Source organism: Sceloporus occidentalis, unplaced genomic scaffold, assembly GCF_023333645.1.
Source record: "Sceloporus occidentalis isolate IW3139 unplaced genomic scaffold, rSceOcc1.0.p SCAF_2, whole genome shotgun sequence".
In the NCBI taxonomy this organism is placed as follows: Eukaryota; Metazoa; Chordata; class Lepidosauria; order Squamata; family Phrynosomatidae; genus Sceloporus; species Sceloporus occidentalis.
Window position 1 is genome coordinate 116,826,523 of NW_028316982.1, and position 19,335 is coordinate 116,845,857.

The 19,335-nt window shown below is 40.9% G+C and overlaps 2 protein-coding genes across 4 annotated transcripts in view; one reads left to right on the forward strand and one right to left on the reverse strand.

Annotated features, from left to right (window-relative positions):
• PLAC9 (placenta associated 9) overlaps positions 1–17,084 on the forward strand; it is a 51,487-nt gene extending 34,403 nt beyond the window's left edge. For both annotated transcript variants that reach the window (XM_089510689.1, XM_089510688.1), the window contains exons 3-5: positions 11,695–11,795; positions 12,621–12,741; positions 13,518–17,084. In XM_089510689.1, coding sequence (XP_089366815.1) covers positions 11,695–11,795; positions 12,621–12,741; positions 13,518–13,528 — 233 coding nt within the window. In that variant the 3' untranslated portion in view covers positions 13,529–17,084. The remainder of the gene's footprint in view (positions 1–11,694; positions 11,796–12,620; positions 12,742–13,517) is intronic.
• ANXA11 (annexin A11) overlaps positions 17,078–19,335 on the reverse strand; it is a 47,650-nt gene continuing 45,392 nt past the window's right edge. For both annotated transcript variants that reach the window (XM_089510687.1, XM_089510685.1), the window contains exon 15: positions 17,078–19,193. In XM_089510687.1, the coding sequence (XP_089366813.1) occupies positions 19,134–19,193 (60 nt within the window). In that variant the 3' untranslated portion in view covers positions 17,078–19,133. The remainder of the gene's footprint in view (positions 19,194–19,335) is intronic.

A 19,335-nucleotide genomic window follows, 5' to 3' on the forward strand; every position in this document is an offset into this window, starting at 1 on the left:
CTAGACTTTAGGAAAGCTGATTTCATTAAACTTAGGGAAATACTGGCAGCAATTCCATGGTCAGGAATTCTAATAAAGAAGAGGGTTCATGAGGGATGGGAGTTTCTTAAAGGTGAGATGTTGAAGGCACAGTTTCAAAAGAGTTGAAAACACAATTTCAGAACAGGGAAGAAGAAATGGGAGGTGCCTAAAGAAATCAGGATGGATGTCTAAAAAACTTTCAACTGAACTAAGACTCAAAAGGGACATGTATACGAAATGGAAAAAGGGGGAAATCTCCAAAGAGGAATTCAGACAAATAGCCAGCTTGTGTAAGGAGAAAGTCAGCTAAAGCACAAAACAAGCTCAGGCTTGCTACAGAGGTTAAAAACAAACAATAAAAAGGAATTTTTCAGTGTTCTGATTAGGACCATAGCAAAAGGAAGAAGGAAATGGTAGTGCTGCTGCTCTAACTGGGTTTGCCATTTGTACACAGGTCTGGTGTCCACATCGGGATCATGCTCGGGTCACCAACTCTTATTAATTTTATATTAAATCGGGAAGGGTGAATGGGGCTAAATCTTGAGGTAACAGAAAGAACTGACAGAATTAATCTCAGAATCATTGTCAGTAATCTTTGAGAATTCCTGGAGAATAAGAGAGGTCCCAGTAGACTGGAGGATGGCAAATGTCATCCTCATCTTCAAAAAAGGGAAAAAAAAGAGGACCCAAATAATTACTGCCTAGTCTGCCCGACATCAGAAAAGATTCTGGAGTATTGTCAAACAGACAATATGTAAGCATTTAGAAAGGAATGCCATGATTACTAACAGTCGGCATGGGTTTCTCAAAAACAAGTAATACCAGACTAATCTTATCTCTTCTTTTGATAGATGAAGGGAATGCTGTAGATGTAGTGCATCTTGATTTCAGTAAGTTATGACGCCGCGAGGCGCCAATCGCACACTCGCGATGTCATAAGTGCCGCGCAACGCGCGAACGCTATGCGTCCAACACGTAATAATGGCAGCGCCTGTGTGTATAGCGCACCGCCATTATTATGCCCCCATCACGTGATGGGGTGAAGCTGGTGTTGACGCTAGGTCCCCGGCCAACCCCTATCACATGATGGGGGGGGCGCCTCAAGAGCCCGTGTGTAACGGGCCTATGAAAACAAAATAATTCTAGGCTGCATCAATACAAGTATAGTGTCTAGAACAAGAGAAATAATAGTACTACTCTATTTTGCTTTAATCAGACCTCAGCTGGAATATTGTGTCCAATTCTGGGCACCACAATTCAAAATGGACGTTGACATGCTGGAGTGTGTCCAGGGGAGGGCAGCCAAAATTGTTAAAGGTCTGTAAACCATGGCCTATGAGGAGCAGTTTAGGGAGCTGGGTATGTTTAGCTTAGAGCAGAGAAGGTTAAGAGGTGACATGATAGCCATGTTTTAATATTTAAAGGGATGTCATATTTAGGATAGAGCAAGCTTATTGTTTGCTACTCCATCATTTAGGACTCTGAGCAATGGATTCAAGCTACAGGAAAAGAGATTCCACCTAAACATTAGGTAGAATTTTCTTATGGCAAGAGTTATTTAATAGTGGAGCAAGTTGCCTCAGAGAGTAGTGGAGTCTTCTTCTTTGGAGGATTTTAAACAGAAGCTGGATGGCTATCTGTCAGGAGTGCTTTGATTGTGTATTTATGCATGGCAGGGGGTTGGACTGGATAGCCCTTGTGGTCTCTTCCAATTCTATGATTCTAGTTAAGTATACTTAACAATAAACAGAGCTGCTGATATAGAATATTGGCCATCTTCTTTTATTAAAATAGGTTGGGAACAGACCTGGCTTTAGAAAGGACTGCTCTGCTGTCGTTGCTTCTAGCTTAGTCCAAAGTGGAATTTCCAGAGCAGCGTCTGAGACCGAAGAGACAATTGCTCTTCAAAGAAAAGGCAAAGAAAACATCAAATCCAATCAGTGTAGACCCAAATTCTTAGGCATGTTTAAAACTGCTTGTTGGATCATTTCTGATGGCTGCCATATCTCTCTGACGATTGCACACCTCCACTACTAGCTGAATAATGCTAGTGATGTACTTGAGAAATAAGAGTGTTCTTTCCATAGAATAATAAAGAAATAGATGGAAAGTATTCTGTAAAACGTTGAGGTAGGCACAAGTTGTATGGTTTTAATGCAGTGTTCACAGTAAGAAGAATGTTTCTCTTGCTACAGTTATCAATGAGACCTCATTGTTCTGGACAGTCCTGTAATGAGGAAAAAAGTGCACCTAAAAGTGCACAATTTCCTATTGAAATTGTTTTTAGCCAGGTTAGAGGTTTATATTCCCAGTGTAACCACAAAGCCTTGTTCTACACTTTGTGTTCTGTGCTTTCTAATAATGGGAACCAATCAGAATTTTATCCCTAAACTAACTTCACCAGAATGCAGAAGGTTCTGGTTTTATGAGATAGGGGACAGGTTTTCATTAAGAGAAATCACAAACTGAGTAATCCATGCTATGATGGAGGACTGGGCATTCTCTTATTGTGTTATTGCTGGATTTTAGCTCTTGCAGTTATGCTTTTTCCACTGGCAAATCATTATTTTAAATTGCTGTTTCAATTGTTCTTGAGGAGGTGCAGCCAGATTGGAAAAATACTTAGTTCCATAGTGCAAGCTATAAATAAATGATATTATTAATAGACCTCTTCAGGGAGTTCAGATCTTAGAGGCTTGCTGGAAGGCTTACAACAAAATAATATATGTGAAGTGCTCTAAACATTCTCTATAAACTGCTAAGTATTATTATAAGACGCATTAGTGCAATCCATCACTTAGTAAAGAGCAATTGAAAGCCATTTAGTCCTCTCAAAAACAGTTATGTTGAATATTTCTGAATACAGATTTATCTTCTTTCTAAACACAAACTTTCTAAACACATCCAGAGCAGACAGAGAATTAAACAAGTGAGTTCTTCCTTGAAGCAACATTTTAGACAGGGAAGTTGTCAAATAAAACTGCGGCTACAATCCTGTATCTTCTTTGCTTGGAGAAAAATACTAATGGACTCAGTGAAACACTATATCAATACATTACACTGTGTGTGCAACAGAGCATGAAAGTAGAAATCTCCTCAGCTCTGTGAATTTTGTGTTTGACTTGGTAAAGGAAGAGAGGCGCATCTAGGGTTTTCTTCTTCTTCTGGGTTGTCAGATCTCAGGGCCTGGGCCTGAGTCTCTCATATTCATGGTTCATCTCCAGGCAGAACTCAGACGTGCAGATTCTCCAGACTTGGTGGACTCAGCTTCAGGGAATAGGAAAGGGCTTTGTACTAATCTCCAGCTTTTCCAGCAGGGCAGCAACTTGCTACAGTTTGCAATGTTTAACTGATTCGAAGTTGCAATTTACAAAAACTCTCCAAAGGGGTTTATTTACTTAGTAAGGGGCTGTACAGGCAGCCCCAAAGGGGCAGCACCGCCATGCAGCCCCCCCTGTTTCAGGTAGTTCAGCCATGGCAACCGCATACCATGGTCCCGATCTGGCCTTTGCAGGGCACAGAAAGAAGGAGCCCTTAACATTTGTCTCAGCTCTAGAGTTCCCTGAAACACAGTTTGGGTTTATATCATTTTTTGTTTTGGGTTTTTTGTTTGTTTGGTTGGTTGGTTTTTTGTAATGTAATTGTTTTGCATTGATTTGTGTAGGCTCTGTGCATGAAATAGTCTTTCCTGGAGAGAATGACCTCAGCAGAATTAAATTCCCTAGCAGTCACAGATTTCTTATTAGACATCAGTTCCCCACCCTTGGCTGCTATCCACTGCTAAGAATCTTTGTTTTCGTTCAGATAAAATCCTACTCTGTAGCTTCATGAGCCCAGCTCTCATGCAAGCATAGAAGATATACCAAAGAAACAGATTTACGCAGTTCTATGAGCACAGGAAGAAACCACATTTCCCACAGTTGCGAGGAGTTTTGCCAGCTCTGCTCTGGTACCTTTAGTTTAGTAGCAGACTGAAGTGGCAGAAAAGTGGCAGAGGAATCTTTTCCTGAGACAGAGTTAAATTGGTTGGAGAAATGTCACTTGTTGAATGTATTTACTAAGCTGCTTATAAAGCAAAGGTAGGAATTGTGTCTCCCTTGATACAATGTTGGATTGCATCTCCCAGCATTCTCCTAGACAATGGTGGGGAACTAGAGGCGTTACTGTGCAACATCATTTGGAGGGCTGCATAGTACCCACTACTCCTTGATAAGCCACTTAGCTCATAGCATCTCAGCATAGTTGTAAAAATGTAATGGGAACAAGGCAGGGCCTCATTCCCACTTATAAATTGCTTTGTAATCCAAATTCATGTATCGATTCGACAGCAGAGCGTGGTTCACACTACATTTGCCCTGACTGCATTTTTTTCCTGTAAAATAACCCACTTGTGATTCACATTCACAAATGAATCGATTCAAAATGGACCTGCTCGAAAGACAAATTTTAAATCTATTCTGACCCGCATCTGGTTAACACTTGTGCTGAATCGATTTATCCAAAAAGATGCGGAAAAAATCAGTGTCAAAAAGATGTGGGTTAAATGGGTCTAGCGCATGCCCCCCCCTCTCACTGAATTGCTTCAGCAATTCGGTTCAAGTGGGAACCAAGGTCATTTGAACCAGTTCAAACTGATTTGCGATTCAGTTTAAAAGATAGTGGGAATCAGGCCCAGAATTCCATAGGATATAACTATGGCAATTAAAGTGGAATCACAGAGCTGTAATTGTGTGGTGTAAAAATCTGAAATGGCTGTAGAGCTGGTTGAGGTGCCATCTTCCTAACACCCCATTCTAGAAGGAGGTCCTCAACCCAACTCCCAGTTTGAGACTTTGGTTGTCATTGTTGTGTGCCTTCAAGTTGTTTCCAACTTATGGCAACCCTAAGGTGAAACTATCATGGGGTTTTCTTGGAAAGATTTGTTCAGAGGGTGAGAGAGTGTGATTTGTACAATGTCACTCTGTGGGTTTATATGGCTGAGCTGGGATTCAAACTCTGGTCTCCAGAATTTGTCCAGTGCTGAAACCACTACACCACAATGGCTTGCAATTTGAAACATATGACATTTTCTCTAAAGGGAGAATAAATACTGAGCAAGTTAAATTTGCATTAAAAGAGCCATCATCCCAGTTCCTTTCAGTAAGATATCAGCAGACTTTGACATGGAGTATTGATCAATCAGGTAGAAGCTTGTGCCAAAATCTAGACAGTGTGCCAGTTTGGACATAACATTTCCAACTTCATACAACACTTTTATGAGGCAAGAAACAAGCATTGAGACTTTGCACTCCTCCTTAGCATGCTGACTTTGGTGCATTGATCCTTGTAGTTTGTGAGGTGAGAAAGTATGAGTTAAAAAGGTTTGTCTGATGTTTGTTTCCAATTTCATAAAACACAAAGCTGGGAATTTTCTATTGGAACTGGCCTACTAGCTTTCACACTAAAAAAATGTTTGTGGGGATTTATTGGTCATAGTCATACAATTACTTCATTCTACATGGAAACTCTCAGTCTTTTATCTTCTAGAATTATGTTTCCCTGATCCGTCTTATACGATGCATGAAAAAAACAACAACCCAGGATCGTAAACTTGGTAGTGTTTTATCAGCATAATGAAGAGCAGAAATATTTCAATAAAAATAGTAAAATTGAGGCTGCAAGAGTATATTGCATACAGCAAGAAGTTAAATTCTCTTTATGTACTCAGTGGCCCAAGAAATAACAAGCAGATGATGGTATCACATATGGAACCAATTATTCTGGTTGCACAGGCTTTATGTGGTTTTATATCACAGAGCTAGAAAGGTTCGATTTTAATGATAATAAACTTACATTAATTATTATGGGACCTCAGTCAAGGATGCTATCTACCTTTTACCTCATCCACTTCCATTGTTGAACAAATAATTCAAAATGTATAGTATAGTGGTTAGAGTTGCTTGGGAGATATAGGCTCACTCCTTGTAAACGTTCACTGATTGTCCCTGGGCCAGTGACACTCTCTCAGCCTAATCTACTTCATATAATTGTTAAGATGATAAGAACCATATACATTATCTTGGGGAAGAGTGGCCAAGGAAGGAAAGAAGGACAGGTGGACAGACAGACAGACAAGAATACCCTTGAAAAGGAGAAATGCTACCCAAGACAGGTTATTGTTGCCTAATCTTCTATCTTCTACCCAGTCTCCATTTTCAAAGAAAAGTATTGATAAATTTAAGTTGGTTGCCTTTTTTAAAGCTACAGTCCAAAAGATGTTTTGCTAGGGGTTAAGGTCTGTTGAACTCAGTGGGACTTACTTTTGAGTAAATATGCTTAAGTTTGCACTGGATCCTCTGCCAGATCATAAACCATCACATAAACTACAGCAAGAGCCAAATGTCACTGTTTAAAAGAGAGGCTGGATTGTTTGCTAGCACTGCACTCACAGTATAGTTCAGGGTATTTCATGGACCCTGTAACTCCCAGCAGCCCTAGCCAGCATAGCTAGTGATAAGGAAAAAGCAGGGGGTTGCTGTGCAGCAACATGAAGATTCCCAGCCATGGTGTAGCCATTACAACTGTATGTCAGACATATGCCCTGCCAAAGTGCACTTGCCCTGTGCAAATGCTGCAATTTGACATGACTTTAACTGCCATGGCTCTGTCCTCCAGAATCCTGGGTTTGTATTTTTGTGAGGCACCAGCACTTTTTGGCAGAGAAGGCTAAAGATTTTGTAAAACTATAAATCCCAGGACTCTGTAGGATGGTGCTACAGAACCTAAGGTAGTGTCAAACTACATTATTTCTACAGAGTAGATGCACCCTCAGTTAAATGCGTCTTGTTGTTGTTAGCTGCCCTGACTCATGACGATCCTGTAGATGAGATATCTCCAAGATCCCTTTTTTTTCCGCTGCTCTGCTTAGTTCCTGCAAATCCATGCCCATGACAACTCTGATTGAGTTTAGCCATGTGGCCTGTGCTCTCCCTCTCTTTTTGCTTCTCTCTACCTTTCCTAACATTATTGTCTTTTCCAATGAGCTATGCCTTCTCATGATGTGGCCAAAGTACATCAGCCTGAATTTGATCATCTTGGCATTTAAGGAGATTTATTTGTCTTCTTGGCCATCCACAATATCCTCAGTATTCTTCTCCAGCACCACATCTCAGATAAATTGATACTCTTCCTATCCCCTTCTTACACCTAAGTAAATGTGCCTAGCAAGCATGCATAGAAAATATAGGTATTTATTTTTATGTGTGTGTGTGCGCGCACAGATATCCACATGCACATATGTATATATACATTTACAACATACACACCTTGTATATGTGTATGGAGGCATTAAGGAATACTATTCTTGACTACCATGTTTCCCTGCATGGCAGTAGGGAATTCAATTACCAAATCAGTAAGAGGATGATGGGTGTAGAAAACATTCATATTAAAAAGTGGAAGCAAAATATAGAAAAGTAGTGAGAGGGCCAAACTATGCCTGTCCTCACTGTATTGGTAATTGTTTTGAAATACCTATTTTCTCGAGTACAAAACACCACTTTTTTGTTGCAGCCATATAGCATAGTTATATATCACATTTTCACACCTGTTTGTAATAGGACAGCAATTGCAGCATGAAACAAGGCAAGAAGTATGTGTAATAGGGCAGGATGAGAAAACAATTGTTGTTGTTGGTTTTGTGAGCCTTCAGGTTGTTTCTGACAGATGATGATCCTAAGGCAAACCTATAACTGGGTTTTCTCATCAGGAGTTGGAGGCAGTGCAGACTGGCACTTTGTGCCAGCCTAGACACTTACTTGGGCTTATGTAGGGCTGAGCCTTCATATGCCTCAAGCCCTTGTCCCACTGCCTGTGCGCCATTGTGGCACGCGCCCATCCACATGGAGTGCACCATGAGGATGCAACAGTGACACTGCACCCAAATGGTGCTCTGCGGAAGGAGCATTATCATGGTGCATGAGTGCGCCTATGGCACCCCTTCTGGGACACAAAAAGAACCCACTGGAAAGCAGGTTCTTTTTGGTCCTTCCGGAGGCCGCTGCATCTGGTTTCTGTGGTCTCCATTGAGCCCCATGTTTAGAGTTGTTTTCCTCTGAGGCTGAAAGAGTGTGACTTGTCCAAAGTTACACATTGGGTTTCCATGGCCAAGCAGGGATTTGAAACCCAGCCTTCAGAATTATATACCATAAAACCCTGTTTTTAAATTTTAAATCTATTTTAAAAATTTAAAACAATAAATTTAAATTTAATTTAAAAAAAACCTAGGGGCTCTCCTTTTTCATCTCACTGAGCCTCATCCCACTGACACCATCTCTTCAGTGTTTTAAAGGGACACAGGGGAATGCCACAGCCCATTGCTGCCACAGATGTTGGGCACTGCAACATTTTGTTTCAAACCTCTTTATAAACTGATAATCTGCATTTTCTTAAACTAGAAACATTTGTAAATAAGCAGCACTGGTATTCTTTTTGGATTAACATCTTGAATGTGACCTGTGTAAAGAGGACATTATTGATATTTTTGCTCTTTTTTTTACCTCTTCCCCTCCAAGCTACAAAATAAGTCCCAAAGCACCACCGGCGGTGGGATATTTTTACACTTCCTTTCAATCCAAATTCCCTGACTTTGAGACGAGAAAGTTCCACATAGTTTGGGTTGGCTTCTTTCTGAAATGGGTGGGGGATGTACACTCAGCCTTTTTGGGCTTTTAGTTGGCCAAACATTTGAGATCCTTGTGTTCTTGCTCTTTAATCACATCTTGTTTTTCTTCCCGGAAAGTCCTGAAAAGGCAGCTTGTGTTGCCTTTATGAGGAGACAGATTCCCTTAAAGAAAAACAATGCTAAGGACAAAATAAATAACGTGATATAAACAAATACCACTAAAAGTATTTCGCTTAGCCCTGCCAGGCAACAGATGTTGGGAAGGGACAGCAGATTTGCAACTATTCCTCCTGATGCTCCCAACCCTCTGGAGGAAGAGAGAGCTGCAGTGTGCCACATTTGTTGCCCAGTGGTCTCAAAACTATTTAGCTGCCCTCAGATCCTGCAGAGGATATTATCCCATCATCTTGATCCAGCTGTCAACCCAGGATGCATCTATACTGTAGAAATAATGCAGTTTGATAACACTTTAAATCCTTTAGCTTCATCCTTGTTAGGCACCAGAAGAAAGGCAGGATATTAATAAAATCCTCCTCCTCCTCCTCCTCCTCCTCCTCTGGAATCCTGGAGTTTGTAGTTTTACAAGGTCTTTAGCCTTGTCTGCCAAAGTGTGCTGGTACCTCACAAAAATACAAATCCTAGGATTCTGTAGGCTAGAACTATGACATTTATAGTGCATTATTCTACAGTGTGGATGCACCTCTAGTCATTCCTGTGTGTGGAATATGGAAGGAGCATCATCTTGTCTAACACCTCTGACAACAAAATATCCAAAACCAAACTGAGCTTGGGAGCCTAGCTGCTGGCTAAAATAGGCAGGGAGCAGATTTAAGTGAAGCCTCGGCATAGTTTCTTCCATTTATTTTCCCTGAGATACATGTTGGTTTTTGTTTCAACAGCTCTCTTATCCTTTTCTTTGAAGCCCATGGAAATGCAAAGGCTTTTGGGAAGAAGCCAGGAAGCCAAGCAGTACTCTGGTTGTGCCCCAGCCACAAATTGTGGCTGGGAGCACCATTATCTTGGACCAGCCATGTTAGGTTCTGTGAGTCCCAGCATCTCAGTCCTGAGCAAACATAGTTCAGGCTTAATATGGACTGATGGTGATATCCTGGCTGTTCAGCAAAACTGGGTCTTGAAACTGCTTGCAAATTAAAATAAGTACAAAATTGCTGAACAAATATGAAAGTACAAAAGAGCTAAACACATATAAAAGTTCAATACTAAAACAATATTAGCTTGTTGTTCTGTGCCTTCAGTGGGATGTGGTGACTCAGGGGTTAAACGTCTGACTGTAATGATTGCAAGATTGGCTGGTCAGCAGTTTGAGGCCCAAGTGCCACAGGACAGAGTGAGCTCCTGTCACTAGTCCCAGCTTCTGGCATCCTAGCAGTTCAAAAGCATGTAAAATGCAAGTAGATAAATAGGAATCTTTTTGGTGGGAAGGTAACAGTGTCTCATGCAGTCATGCTGGCCACATGGTGACAGAGTCATCTTTGACAATGCTGGCTCTTTGGCTTCGTAATGGAGATGAGCACCACCCACTATAGTAGGATACAACTAGACAATCACATCAAAGGGGAAACCTTTACCTTGTCTGTGGGCCAGAGCAGACAGGCGCAAAAGACCGGCCTGGGTCTGCTCTGGCTGTAAGCGGGTCAGGACCTCACAAAGTGGGCCACGGATGCAGAGCCCAACTCACACCACCAGAAGCAGGATTATCCCAGCTCCTTTTGGGTCCAGTCCAAAGGACCAGAGCGTGGCTTCAGTGTGGCTTTGGCCTGCTTTCGAGGCATGTTTTGTTTGAACGCCATGCCTCCAAAGCAGCTGGAAACGACTTCATTTGGCCTGTCTGTTCCAGGCCTGTGCCTTCACGTTGTTTCACCTTATGTCAACCTAAAGGCAAACCTTTCATGGGGTTTTCTTGGCAAGATTTGTTGAGAGAGGGATTGCCTTTGCCTTCTTCTGAAGCTGAGAGAGTGTGATTTGCCCAAGGTCACCCAGTGGGTATCCATGGTTGAGCAAGGATTTGAATCCTAGTCTCTAGAATTGTATTCCAATGCTCAAACCACTACAACATGCTGCCTCTTACTAAAAAGATTAAAATAGCTATAACTGGTGGTGGTAGTTGTGTGCCATCAAATTGTTTCTTACTTATGATGACACTAAGGCAAACCTATCACAGGGTTTTCTCGGCAAGATTTGTTTAGTACAGTTTTTGCCCTTGCCTTCCTCTGAGGCTGAGAGAGTGCCATTTGCCCAAGGCCACCAATGGGTTTCCATGGGTGAGTGGGGATTTGAGCCTTGGTCTCGAGAGCCATAGACCAGTGCTCAAGCTGCTACACCATGCTGTCTCTCACACATAGCTATCCACAACTTTAAAACAATTTAAAATCTACAATTAAAAATAATAAAACACGGTTGTTATTAAAACAAAACAGCACCCTTTTAGTAAGATTAAAATATTATTTTAGTAATTATATTAAATTTTGAATAAACTTAGGGGAGTTAGGTAAGTAATGTGAAAGAAACATAGTTTACTGGTGACTTGAAATACACACATCTTAGAAGATGTGAATAGTTTTGGAGGTGAAATCAGGGATGGGATATACTAAGATGTAAATCAGTACTGTGGTAAGAAGGCTTCAAAAGTCTTGAGTTTTTTAGTCCTCAGATATGAAAACAAAAAATTATGCCTACACACAACAGCCATTTCCATGATTGGGGGAAAGTCTTCAGGAGAAAATTTTATTGTTCTGTATGTAAAGTTAATGAAAATACACACACATTAATATGTAGCGCACCAAGAAACCACTGTCTCTGTTTTTAACTCTGTTAATGTTTTGGAATTTATGAATATATTTTATTTAAAAAAAAAAATCAAAGGAAGATTTGAAAGAGGGGGGGGGAAGCTGAATTGGGATATATCCACAAACTGTAGCCCATTGTTATCCCATTGTTATCCAAAACAAAATCCTATATGAAACATCAATATTGCTTGTTTTCCCCTACAGTTGCTGCAGATCCTGTCACAGATCGCGAGACAATTTCAGAACAAAGTGACTGGTGTGATGATCACAATACAATTCATAGACGCTTAGATACTATCCAGGAGGTAAGAAGGATACATTAGAATAATGAGGCCATGTTTACTTTTGCAGGCCTTTACATTTCTTTGCTATTCGCTCCTTCTTCCCTGCCCCGTTTGAGGACTGTGGCGCATTTTCATAATGTTAAACGACATTTTAATGTTAATGTCTCAACAGAATTCCATCTCTGGAAAATGTTCAATACCCTTGTCCACAAGAGGGCAGCACAAGATCATAAATCCTAACCCAACATTTTACACAACTTGTCATTTGTCACTGAGCTCATTGTTTGCATTTGTGTGTATGTGTGTAATCATTTTTATGGCAAAATGATGCTTATTTCCATGCAAATGTGTTTTGCATCAGCCCAGCACAAGCAAACTCAGTGGAGTCATGATGGTGCCATGATTTGGGTTTCAAAGGCAGACTTCATATGCTCAAAGTCTGTTTCCTCCCCCTCCCCCCCTTTTTTTTTTTTAAATCCAGGGCAAGCAAATGGTATTTCATATGTCTTTGTTTTGAAATGTCAGGAACATAACATTTGTGAAGAGTGAAATGGTGGTACAAAAGGTTGGGGGAGGAAAAAAGGGGAAATACTGTAATGTGTATGGCTGTTTAAATGGACCCCATAAGACCATTAGGTCCAGCAGCAGGTGCACTGACAAGCGGTATAGAAATGTACTTGCTATTGCTATAAATGGTGGGTCCTGTTTACCATAGAAAATTGGTTGTGTGTATGGGGTTTGGCTTTATGTGCTATTTTCTAATTCTATTGTTATGAAGAGATCAACTCTTGAATGTGGATTGCTGTATTTTTACCACCAGAATTTCTCTCTCTCTCCTCCCATTAGCAGGTAGAAAAAACAGTTGACCACCTGGACTCTGAAGTCAAATCATTGCTGAATACCATCAGCGAAACAGCATGGGCTGTTCCTCTTGCGCGGGGAACTCCCCTGGTGGATCTCTTTGAAGGTATGAATCATGCAGAGACCCCACATCTATTATATGAGTCGGGAGTAGGAAATCTTTGGCCTGGTAGATGTTTTGGCCTACGATTCCCAGTCCTTTTCCAGTACCCATGCTGTGTGGGACTCATGGGAATTATAAGCCAAAACATCAGGAGAGCCCAACGTTTCCACTGCTGGATTCCACTGCTACAAGTTCAACATTCCATCAAATCCATTTTTAACACAACGCCTCATCATGTCTTCATCATGGTCTCTCTACAGTCCCACAAAATAGCCGTATGTCTTTGCACAACTCCAGTTAGGAACCCTCTTTACCTGGGCTAAAAGTTTGGCAGAATCCTCCCGCACCTTCAATTACACATACTAGGCATGTGCTTGTGGCAGGGGGTGGGAACATCAGTCAGCTGTTTCCTGATTGACAGGACCAGACCCAATTGCAGCAGCTGCTATTCGGCAAGTGAGGATTTGGGGGGGGGGGGGGGGATCGGCTGACATTCATTATGTAGCACTGTATGGTATTTATGCATACATAAAACCCCAACAAAGTTCTGGCTATTTTTAACTGCCCTGAACCTTGTCCTCTGCTGAAGTGCTCTGGAGGATTAGAGAAAACAGTGCAGGAGGAGATGAAAATCAACTGTCTCGTTTTCATTTAGTAGAAGGTCAACACCAAATGCAATGATACCATCCAATTTTATTAGTGACCAGTGTTGTCTTCTCATGGAAAAAATGTTTTGGTGTCTTGTCACCACAGTTTCCCCTCTCTCTTTTCCTCTTTAGATCCCAGCTGAACTCAAGAAGATGGATGACAAGCACGCGTGTAAACCTGTGTGTCACCTGCCTAAATAATTTACCCTGTTCGCACTTTGTATTTTTAAAACCAAACTGATGTATTTAGTCTTGAAATGGACAGTGCTTCACAGCAAGTTCTTCATGATCAATACGAAATATAAAATATGAAGGTAAAATTAATGTTGGCCTTCATGAAGATTTTGGCATGTATTTACACATGACACACAATATTGCCAGGTGTCATTCCAGAAAGCCAAAATAACTTTTTTTTCAAATGTGTTAGCAGCCTTAGGATGGCACAGGAAAAAGGAAAAGAAGTTAAAGGAACCACAATATAGGTTTTCCACTGTGACTGGAAAACCAGCTCTTTGCTAGAGAGTCATATTTTGCATGTCCAGGGGCAAGTCCACTCCACAACAAAGCACACAAGATGATTTTGGAAAAAGCCACAACTATTTATTGATTAAAGCAGATTGACAAATGCACAGATTCAGATCTGGGCACCGACCAACCCACCTGTTGATCCATGGACCACCACTCTCTCCCACTTGCCAGAAAGAGAAGTGAGGCAAGAATAATCTGGGCTAGTAATACTCACACCTTTTACTCTTGAGACCTCCCTTTACTGCTACATGTGGGCATTGCAAACCTCCCCATTCAATGCAGTACATGAATAAAAATATTTTGTTTATTTAGTGAGCATAATTTCATTTGCACATTTGCGTATATTCATGCTTTAATATTTTATAAGGAAATAAGATCATTCAAATTAGTTTTTAAATAGATTCAATATTTAATTCAACACATGGGTAAATTTTATATATAAAAAGTTTGGGAAGAGGAGTAGGAGGGATCAGAGCCTCCAAGTGCACTTTACAGGGCACTTGAAACGAAGTCCAAGATCCCAGCCCCATACCAACCACCCCCGAATTTGTAACAGGTCATGAAATGTTACACCAACAATGACAAAAATGTTTATTAACACGTAAAAGTACCACTGAACCCCTAAACTGAGGGCAGAGGGCAGGCTCTATTCCAAACAGAACTACCAAGGAGGGAGGAGGCAACGGCAGATAAACCCCTGCACCCAACCGGAATGAAAACTTTGTATTCACTCTGGTCAGGTTCATCAGCACCAGTTGTTGAAGAATATGAGTGGGAGGATGGTAACTATACAGACTTGTGGGAGAAAGATACACCAACAGCTATTGTAGTGAACTGCCAAGATATCCTTTAAAAAGGCTTCTTAAACATGGAAGCCTTTCTCCAGGCACAGCCAACAGTACACATATGCAACAACGTACATACAGACCAAGACAGTGGAGTACTTGGTGCCATCTGCACTGTACACCTTGTGTCTGAACGTATAGTGTTATATGGATGGGCAGGAAGGTCTCTTAGCTAAGATCATTGTCCTAAAGCAAAAGAATGATCACTTTTTTGGTTTTATTATGTCATTTATAAACTCTGTAATTCTTTCTATCATTTTTTTTAGTGATAGGAATTAGGGTGCTGTATGAATTGCAGATTTTCACATTAAGGCTGCTGTATCAATCAGACATGGCAAGTTTGACTGGAGAAATGCATGTTGAAACAACTGCATATTTTCCGAAGCGATAGCATCAATTCTGTTTTTGATCTCTTATCATCATTCAATTAGCATACTCCATTTGGACATTTAATATGGTGCACATTGTGTATACCACTTGACTGTACTTTTACTGTTCCAAATATTGCTTGGTTAGTTACATTTAATTTGGAAATTATCATACAGATACATTGTTGGTGGTTTCTAGTATATTTTGTTGCCAGTTATTGTTTACCTGAATGCTACATGTTTTGGATACCATTGCACATTGTGTTTATTGTTATATGTTGCACTAATATATTAGTTGGTTCTTGAGGTGATATTCCTTTGCTTTAGGACAGTGAAAGGATAGTGTGAACGTGACATGAATACAGTTGATGCAAAATTATTCATCCTATGAGGGAGGGGTTGCTGTCCTTGTTAGGCTGAAACAGTCTTTGGACATAAGAAACAGAATACTGTTTTAGCAGCCTGCCATTGAAACATAGGGAGTTAATGTTATGAAACAAAGCAGTGGCACTCCTAAAAGTGCTGGAGAGTCTGGCTATACCATGACACCAGACCTACATGAGACTCTTGTTTTCCCCTTCGTTGCAGTCTTCACAACCTGCCTCTGGGCTTCTCAGAGGCATCCATCTGGCCCCTTAACAACCAGGAAACTGGTCTATGCAGTATTTTCTAAAACTGAAATCTATGTTAAAATGTAGGAGTAGGACACAGAGGGATGTACTATAGCAACACACTGAAATGCTATTTTCTTCCATTGTTTGTGGCTTAACTTATCCCCACATCCCCCAAACGGTGGCCACCTGTGGTTTGAAACTTTCCAAAACAGCCATCTGGACAGTGCTGGAAAAATAATCACTGGTGGACCAGTGATGACCATTTCAAAAATATATTCTTACCTATTTATTCCTTGGCTAGTATCCTATAAATGGCATAGAAAAGAGTAAGTCTACCGCACACTTCCATGTGTAATTTTTCTGCTTGTTTCAGAAGATGTTATCGCCTTCTGCAATGTCCAAAGTCCCCTCAGGACCCAGTATTTTACTACGAAACTCTATCCCCGATAGACATTTCACTGCTGGGAGAGACGGGAATTGGAGAAACACCAGGCTATGTCTCCATAGGTAGCCACAGACCAATAACATTAACTGTTCAGACCTCCAGGTGATCCCAGCACATCTTGGCAGAAGATGTTATCTGCTTCTGATTATAGGAACATACCCAAATAATTCTGTTCCCCCATTCTCTAATGGCACAGTAGTTAAATGCCTGTACTGCAGCCACTCACTCACAAACCACAAGCTTGTGAGTTCAATACATCCAGGGGCTCAGGGTCGACTCAGCCGTGCATCCTTCCATGGTTACTAAAATGAGTACCCAGCTTGTTGGGGGCAATTAGGAACACTGTAAAACTGCTTAGGGAGTGCTTAAGAGCACTGATAAGCGGTATAGAAGTGAACTTGCTATTGCTATATTCTCCACCAGCAATGGGATGGACAGAAGTGAGGAGCTATCACAGCAAAAATGGTGAGTTCTAGGGATGGTGACAAGGTTTCACATGTAGTTCCACATTATATTCAATGTTGTAAAGCCTCAGTCCTCATCTTTCTTTTGAGGTGGGCAATCTGGGGAGAATGTAAAGTACCGAATATGTGTAACACCCACACTGTAATGGAATGTTTGTGTATCTGCCTTATTACTCCTGCTGTGCAAGCTAGAATCCACAAAGCTGCCAAAACAAGAGGACCCATTCACAAACTCTGTATCACCCACCGGTGTGATTCAGCTTGAGACAAGACCCATTCCCTAAAGGAATTATAAATAGTTCCATACAATTATCTTAAAGGATGGGTTTTGAAGGATGGGATACAAAAAAGATACTTAAATGGTGCTGTTGGAAGAGAACCTAAATCACCGTACATATGGCATAAGCAAGTAAACTGATTCCAGAGGCTTATAAGATAGATGTCTTTATTTGTACAAATCTGCTTTTTAAAAAGTTACATGTATTTGATTTTTAAAGGAACAATTCAAAACATATTGAAAAGGAAAGTTTTGGCATGCACTCAAAGGAAAGGCATTCTGAGTCCCAAAAGATTTCTGGCACAACCCACTCAAAGCAGAACCCACCTAGAAAACCCGAGGTTTGAATGAGAAAATCAAGCATGAGTCAGGCATTAAGATATGTGGGGACTTCTTTGTGCATAAAGGGAGCATGGTCCAGCCAATTCTCAAGATGTAATTTCCATTCACTTCTGTACAAGTCTCAATTAAGTGAATGGAGTTTGTATAGCTTTGGTGCCTTGTATCCTAAAAGTGCAAAGTAAGAACTTTTTTTGTGTCTTATCTTGCCCAAGAAGCATAGTATGTCCCCCTGCAAATACACAATTGAGCAGTATTTAATTGGGAGGAATCTCTCAAGAGCCAAACCAGATATGATGTTACAGGTGACACTATGAAGGCAGTCTGGGTTTTAAATGTATTGGCTGGCATCCCATTCAGCATTTATCATGTTGTAAACTGGACTTATGAAATTGTAACTATTGAAATTCACATGAATAGTCATTACACCATTGCAATAATTGAAAGCTCTCCCCAAAACCTACCCCTGAATTTAGATGGTCCCCACCAAAGGATTTCTGAGGCTGGAGAATTGGGCTCTGATTATGCCTCCGGTAGCAGGGCAGACTGTGATGGACAGCAGCAGGGGCCCCTGTAGTGTCCTTTTGCTGCTGCCTGCCATATTGTGTCTCACTGCCAGGAGACAGCTGGGCATGTCATCAGTTAGCACCCTGTTCTCCTCTACCTCGGAAATCCTTCGGGTGTGTGTGTTGTTGTTGTTGTTGTTGTGTGCTTTTAAGTCATTTGGACTTATGGAGACACTAAGGAGAACCTATCATAGGGTTTTCTTGGCAAATTTCTTCAGAGAGGGTTTGCCATTGCCATCCCCTGAGACTGAGAGAGTGTGACTTGCCCAAGGTCACACAGTAGGTTTACCTGGCTGAGCTAGGATTCCTAGTTCAATGCTTAAACCATTATGCCACGTTGGCTCTCTGGGGGTGGACGAGTGGGTACTGTAGTCAAAGGTAGTTTTGGGGAGATATAGCTACAGTGACAGAACTCTATGGCCTTAACTATGTCCCCCAATGCAGGATCTTGGACATTATGTTTAGCTGCAAGTGTGGAGGATGGAGAGATAGTTTTCACAAAGGCCATAGCATGCAGGGAGATGAGGTATAACCTTTCCCTCCACTACCACTTTCTCAATGAAAAGCCCAACTCCCATGCTGCAATTAGCTCCAGGGGGGAAAGAGCTCAGACTAGGGGCACAATGACATGCTTCCGAATTATATACTGAATTTCATGTGTAGTTGCAATTTGTCATACCCCTTTTTCTTTCAAATTTAAGGATGGATCCTAAGGTCAGGCAGATCTCACATTCTCACATTCAAATTCACATGGTATAGCCCAGTTCACTTGTCAATTCATTTTCCCCATGAAAGTCAGAATGAAGTTTCTCCTGAGCAATGTGCCAACAGGAGCTGAGTCTCTATTGATCACTTTTCAGAACAGGCACTTTTGAGTCAAACTACAATAAGCATGTAAATATAAAACCTGCCATGCATTACAGAAATAAAAATCCTTTATAATTTTTTTTTAAAAAAACATAAAGCTACATAGAACCATTGTGCACTCAAAAAAAAAAAAAAGGACTTTCTCAAAAGAACGACTAATCATACAGCACATGTCTTTGATATGGAGGACTCTTCTCTATCCTCAAGAATGCAAAATCTTATTTCTGATCTACAACTATCCAGTGCAACAGCCTCTATTATAGCAGAATTTCTGTATTTATGCACAATTACAGAAAGGAATATAATGAGAAATTTTACCAAACATGGCACTGTAAAGGAAGAGATCTGGTAATATGTGAAATGATAACATAATGACAGATGGTATTTTTTTTAAACACACAAACAAGAAATCCCTAAATCTCTGGAAAGCTCCGCTTAGTCATTTCCACCACACAGTTTGAGCAGGATTTTCCGATAGTCCCCTGAAGTGTCACCCTGGCAACAACAAAACAAAACCCAAAGTGAGAAGAAACAAAAAGTTAAGGTGGGTCAAAGGTAACAGAGGCCATCAAAAGAACCTATTCTGCAGGTGACAGTAGGCATAGGAGTTTAGGCAAGAAAATGTTTGGACTGCAAT